Source organism: Amaranthus tricolor, chromosome 12 (genome assembly GCF_026212465.1).
Source record: "Amaranthus tricolor cultivar Red isolate AtriRed21 chromosome 12, ASM2621246v1, whole genome shotgun sequence".
NCBI lineage: Eukaryota > Viridiplantae > Streptophyta > Magnoliopsida > Caryophyllales > Amaranthaceae > Amaranthus > Amaranthus tricolor.
The window spans coordinates 23,991,348-23,998,233 of record NC_080058.1 but is presented as its reverse complement, the minus strand read 5'-3'; the positions used below and the strand labels follow the sequence as shown (position 1 = coordinate 23,998,233).

Sequence of the window (6,886 nt, the reverse complement as noted above, 5' to 3'; positions counted from 1 at the left end):
TGATCAATGAAGAATGAACGATGAAGAATGAACAAGGATCAACGATCAATGAAGAATGAACGATGAAGAATGAACAAGGATAAATGATCAATGAAGAATTGATGCATGTACGGGGTGGAATGATCCAAGAACCCTCTATATGCCTTCAAGAAGATGATCAAGAACACACTAAACGTACACAATGAACAATAAACCTTTTGTTTTGTATGAAAACATTAGGGTGACAAGAACAATCTTTGGGGATGGTTCTTTGTCGTGGATGGAGACAAATGGACCTTCACTCAGTCCTTGGCCTCGTCCTCACACTTAGATTAGAATTCACTCTCCTAATCCTCGTGGGACAAACTGAATGACTCTTTGCTTCACTCACAAAGAACACACTCAGAGATGTAATTGAAACAACAATTACTTTGAAGAAATTTTCATAACCAAATCTGAATTTGTTTACAATGATCATGCCCTTTATATAGAGCAATGTCTAACGGCTAGTTGGGGGTTTTAACAACCTTTAACTACCCCGTGCCTATTATTACAAACACGTGCATATTAAGAATCAAAACAGAAACATCAAAAATATTCTAAGTATTCTGATATAGCCTTTGTCTAGAAACTGTTGGGTATGGGACTTTGCAGCTATTCCCATGGGCTTTGTGAGGACTCTCTGTGTGTTCCTTGAGTCTTGACCTCTTCTCCCATGTCTAGAGATGTTGTTCCTCGAAGTCCCACGCTCATACACACACCAAGCTAAACGTTCCAATGCTCGCAAGGTGGGCTGGTCGTCAGGTTGGTGTTCTGAAATCAGCCACTATCAAACAGCTGGCGAACACGTGACCTTGGCGCTGCTCTTGTGGGTTCTGTGACGACACTCCGTGCTAGCTCTAAGTCTTGGCTTAATATTCCATGTCCAAAGATGACAACCCTTGGGTTTCCTCGCTCATACGTGCACCAAGTTGGGCGTTCCATGGTTCGCAAGGAAGGCTGTCCAGAAGATTGATACTCTACTTGTTTTGTTGCTGGCATGTTTCTTTGTATGCTACTGTTTTGTTTGTGTGCTGCTGGGAGCTCTTCTTTTGGTGCCTCATAATCTTGCCATGCTTCCATGTTGTTGTTTAATCCAATTTGAAAATGATCCTCCTTAGTCTTCAAGCAAAAATCAGCAAGTTCAATAGGTTCAATGGGCTTTGCAAGTGCAATGATGCAATTATGCTTTTCTTCCTTTGCTTTGGATTGTGGGCTATCAATAATTGCATCAATCCCTCCTTCTTTAAACAGAATTGTCCTCAATTCTGCGTTGCTCTCATGCTTTTTTGAATCATCCAAGTTGAAAGTCGTTGAGATCCCATAGCTGTGCAGTAGTTTCAAATGCTTCCTTAACAAAGGCCCTTCCTGCAGCTCCTCATGTCTGAATTCCTTTTGTGTTTGTAGCTGCCCTTCAGTCCTTTGTTCACTGTTTGTATGGTACCTACAATCATAAGAAAAGTTAGTAATCTCATCTTCTATGAAATAAAACCCATTCAGCTCACAGCATGAAGATGAAGCTTGCAAATGCAGGTTGTTTAACTCAATATCATCAATATGTATGGTTTGGACTTGATCACAGTATGCATATAGGTTTTCCTGATGCAGTTTGTTGTTTTCAATGTTATTAACAGGTATGGTTTTGATTAGTTCAGTGTCTAATGCTTCATCCTCTACTGATTTCAAAGCTTTGCTTTGCTGTTGGGTTTGATCTTCACTGATTTCTTTAGTGAATAGTGGCACAGTGTCCTTCTCCTTCTGAATTTCTTTGTAACATTCACTCTTATTCAAGGCACAGCTTGCTTTCTTGTTATTCATGAATTGAAAATCATTGTTATTACAGCACAATTTATTCATCTCAATATCATCAATATTCGTAGGCTTAGTCAATTCAAGGTCTACTGTTTTGCCCTCTAGTTTTTTTAATGCTTTGTTGTGCTGTGGGTCTTGTTCCTCCTTAGTTTTTTTCACAATCAAATGCCTAGATCCTCTCCTAATCTGAACTCCCTCATGACAGTCACGTTTGGACAGCACATAGCTTGTTTTGTTTCGTTTTGTAGTAGTCATGGTCTTACATGGAGGTATGGGTACAAGATTTGTTAATCCTCCCTCATTTAGGACAAGTTTGTTCACTACATATGCAAGTTGTGTAATGGCAAGAGCCATCTTACCCAACCTCTCATTAGTATTCATTTTGTCCTCAATACCACAATGCAATAAACAAGTTTTCAGGAATAAAGATGAATGCACAATGATACAGTTCAAATGGAGCTAATGTATACTGACAGAAACAAGAGAGAACACAGACAATGACTTAGCCTTCAAATTTATTGATGCACTACAACGCCACAGCTAAGATCCACACAAGAATCAAATAATCTAATGCAGTGGATAATGATTTAATAGCCCAAATGTTCAATAATTCAGAAACCTTGAATGGAAGAATTTCAATACCTTCTGCCAGTAGTGTAAATCAGCAAGGAATGCTTGGATTTTGGAATTGTTGCACCAAAATCTTCTGTTTATGATCAATTTTAACCAAATATATAGTACGTAGAATAAATTTGTTTCAAACAAATCAATGTTCAAAGAATTATGGTTGAACGAAAATGGATGACTGGTTTTTTTTTTTGTTCTTCAATCTTTTGCTTTCTGAATTTCTTTAGGCAATGATTATTCAAGATTGTAGTGTGGTGTTATACAATGCAAGGACAGTAATCAAACAATCTAATGCATTCAATTAATTATAGAGAATCAATTGCAACAATCAAGGAGTAAAAATTTCAGCTGCACAATACCAAGCCCTAATTTCTCAAAACAAATTTCGTGAATCAATTGGTTATTGTCAATCTTCCTCAAACGAAAATGTTATTCAATGATTCATACACAAATGTATCTAATTCCTACCAGCTATTACTTCCTCAGTAATCAGAGAATCAAATTACAGAAATAAAAATCGAATTTATCAATTTCCTCAGCGAAAACCCAATGTTCGAGTATTCAAATCATCAATGTCGCCAAATCTTCAACAAGTATCCACTCCAGACATTCAAGAATCAAATTTAATGAACAATATATGATATGTATAATGATTCAAAACAAATTTTTCAGAAATCAAGTGATGCACATTCATTCATACAAAAATCAGAATTTCAGAAATTGCATTCCACAATCAAATTGCGTTTAATGATCAATATAATGTGTATTACTTAATCACAAATGAGTATTAAACAAAGAAAGATTGAATGATAGAAGTATAAGATTGAATTCGTACCTGATTTCGTGAAAATTGAAAAAATTTGCACAGTACCTTTTTTTTTCCAGATTCCTTCTTACCAGACGTGTGTATGACCTTGATTACTTGATTTCCCTTGTTCCTTTTGATCATGTCCCTCTTCGAAACGCGGGTCTGATACCAAGTTGATGCATGTACGGAGTGGAATGATCCAAGAACCCTCTATATGCCTTCAAGAAGATGATCAAGAACACACTAAACGTACACAATGAACAATAAACCTTCTGTTTTGTATGAAAACAGTAGGGTGACAAGAACAATCTTTGGGGATGGTTCTTTGTCGTGGATGGAGACAAATGGACCTTCACTCAGTCCTTGGCCTCGTCCTCACACTTAGATTAGAATTCACTCTCCTAATCCTCGTGGGACAAACTGAATGACTCTTTGCTTCACTCACAAAGAACACACTCAGAGATGTAATTGAAACAACAATTACTTTGAAGAAATTTTCATAACCAAATCTGAATTTGTTTACAATGATCATGCCCTTTATATAGAGCAATGTCTAACGGCTAGTTGGGGGTTTTAACAACCTTTAACTACCCCGTGCCTATTATTACAAACACGTGCATATTAAGAATCAAAACAGAAACATCAAAAATATTCTAAGTATTCTGATATAGCCTTTGTCTAGAAACTGTTGGGTATGGGACTTTGCAGCTGTTCCCATGGGCTTTGTGAGGACTCTCTGTGTGTTCCTTGAGTCTTGACCTCTTCTCCCATGTCTAGAGATGTTGTTCCTCGAAGTCCCACGCTCATACACACACCAAGCTAAACGTTCCAATGCTCGCAAGGTGGGCTGGTCGTCAGGTTGGTGTTCTGAAATCAGCCACTATCAAACAGCTGGCGAACACGTGACCTTGGCGCTGCTCTTGTGGATTCTGTGAGGACACTCCGTGCTAGCTCTAAGTCTTGGCTTAATATTCCATGTCCAAAGATGACAACCCTTGGGTTTCCTCGCTCATACGTGCACCAAGTTGGGCGTTCCATGGTTCGCAAGGAAGGCTGTCCAGAAGATTGATACTCTACTTGTTTTGTTGCTGGCATGTTTCTTTGTATGCTACTGTTTTGTTTGTGTGCTGCTGGGAGCTCTTCTTTTGGTGCCTCATAATCTTGCCATGCTTCCATGTTGTTGTTTAATCCAATTTGAAAATGATCCTCCTTAGTCTTCAAGCAAAAATCAGCAAGTTCAATAGGTTCAATGGGCTTTGCAAGTGCAATGATGCAATTATGCTTTTCTTCCTTTGCTTTGGATTGTGGGCTATCAATAATTGCATCAATCCCTCCTTCTTTAAACAGAATTGTCCTCAATTCTGCGTTGCTCTCATGCTTTTTTGAATCATCCAAGTTGAAAGTCGTTGAGATCCCATAGCTGTGCAGTAGTTTCAAATGCTTCCTTAACAAAGGCCCTTCCTGCAGCTCCTCATGTCTGAATTCCTTTTGTGTTTGTAGCTGCCCTTCAGTCCTTTGTTCACTGTTTGTATGGTACCTACAATCATAAGAAAAGTTAGTAATCTCATCTTCTATGAAATAAAACCCATTCAGCTCACAGCATGAAGATGAAGCTTGCAAATGCAGGTTGTTTAACTCAATATCATCAATATGTATGGTTTGGACTTGATCACAGTATGCATATAGGTTTTCCTGATGCAGTTTGTTGTTTTCAATGTTATTAACAGGTATGGTTTTGATTAGTTCAGTGTCTAATGCTTCATCCTCTACTGATTTCAAAGCTTTGCTTTGCTGTTGGGTTTGATCTTCACTGATTTCTTTAGTGAATAGTTGCACAGTGTCCTTCTCCTTCTGAATTTCTTTGTAACATTCACTCTTATTCAAGGCACAGCTTGCTTTCTTGTTATTCATGAATTGAAAATCATTGTTATTACAGCACAATTTATTCATCTCAATATCATCAATATTCGTAGGCTTAGTCAATTCAAGGTCTACTGTTTTGCCCTCTAGTTTTTTTAATGCTTTGTTGTGCTGTGGGTCTTGTTCCTCCTTAGTTTTTTTCAAAATCAAATGCCTAGATCCTCTCCTAATCTGAACTCCCTCATGACAGTCACGTTTGGACAGCACATAGCTTGTTTTGTTTCGTTTTGTAGTAGTCATGGTCTTACATGGAGGTATGGGTACAAGATTTGTTAATCCTCCCTCATTTAGGACAAGTTTGTTCACTACATATGCAAGTTGTGTAATGGCAAGAGCCATCTTACCCAACCTCTCATTAGTATTCATTTTGTCCTCAATACCACAATGCAATAAACAAGTTTTCAGGAATAAAGATGAATGCACAATGATACAGTTCAAATGGAGCTAATGTATACTGACAGAAACAAGAGAGAACACAGACAATGACTTAGCCTTCAAATTTATTGATGCACTACAACGCCACAGCTAAGATCCACACAAGAATCAAATAATCTAATGCAGTGGATAATGATTTAATAGCCCAAATGTTCAATAATTCAGAAACCTTGAATGGAAGAATTTCAATACCTTCTGCCAGTAGTGTAAATCAGCAAGGAATGCTTGGATTTTGGAATTGTTGCACCAAAATCTTCTGTTTATGATCAATTTTAACCAAATATATAGTACGTAGAATAAATTTGTTTCAAACAAATCAATGTTCAAAGAATTATGGTTGAACGAAAATGGATGACTGGTTTTTTTTTTTGTTCTTCAATCTTTTGCTTTCTGAATTTCTTTAGGCAATGATTATTCAAGATTGTAGTGTGGTGTTATACAATGCAAGGACAGTAATCAAACAATCTAATGCATTCAATTAATTATAGAGAATCAATTGCAACAATCAAGGAGTAAAAATTTCAGCTGCACAATACCAAGCCCTAATTTCTCAAAACAAATTTCGTGAATCAATTGGTTATTGTCAATCTTCCTCAAACGAAAATGTTATTCAATGATTCATACACAAATGTATCTAATTCCTACCAGCTATTACTTCCTCAGTAATCAGAGAATCAAATTACAGAAATAAAAATCGAATTTATCAATTTCCTCAGCGAAAACCCAATGTTCGAGTATTCAAATCATCAATGTCGCCAAATCTTCAACAAGTATCCACTCCAGACATTCAAGAATCAAATTTAATGAACAATATATGATATGTATAATGATTCAAAACAAATTTTTCAGAAATCAAGTGATGCACATTCATTCATACAAAAATCAGAATTTCAGAAATTGCATTCCACAATCAAATTGCGTTTAATGATCAATATAATGTGTATTACTTAATCACAAATGAGTATTAAACAAAGAAAGATTGAATGATAGAAGTATAAGATTGAATTCGTACCTGATTTCGTGAAAATTGAAAAAATTTGCACAGTACCTTTTTTTTTCCAGATTCCTTCTTACCAGACGTGTGTATGACCTTGATTACTTGATTTCCCTTGTTCCTTTTGATCATGTCCCTCTTCGAAACGCGGCTCTGATACCAAGTTGATGCATGTACGGGGTGGAATGATCCAAGAACCCTCTATATGCCTTCAAGAAGATGATCAAGAACACACTAAACGTACACAATGAACAATAAACCTTCTGTTTTGT

At 36.8% G+C, this 6,886-nt stretch overlaps 1 protein-coding gene across 1 annotated transcript; it reads right to left on the bottom strand.

The window, feature by feature from the left end:
- Positions 1–1,363: 1,363 nt before the first annotated feature.
- LOC130828715 (uncharacterized) lies at positions 1,364–5,551 on the bottom strand. Its single transcript, XM_057694676.1, has 2 exons — positions 2,473–5,551; positions 1,364–1,462 (listed from the first exon to the last, which is right to left on the bottom strand). The coding sequence occupies exon 1, from the start codon at positions 5,549–5,551 to the stop codon at positions 4,139–4,141; it is 1,413 nt and encodes a 470-aa protein (XP_057550659.1). The 3' UTR covers positions 1,364–1,462; positions 2,473–4,138.
- Positions 5,552–6,886: the final 1,335 nt, after the last annotated feature.

Coding starts and splice junctions, on each gene's coding strand:
- LOC130828715 (XM_057694676.1), bottom strand. CDS start 5,551: ATGAATACTAATGAGAGGTTGGGTAAGATGGCTCTTGCCATTACACAA.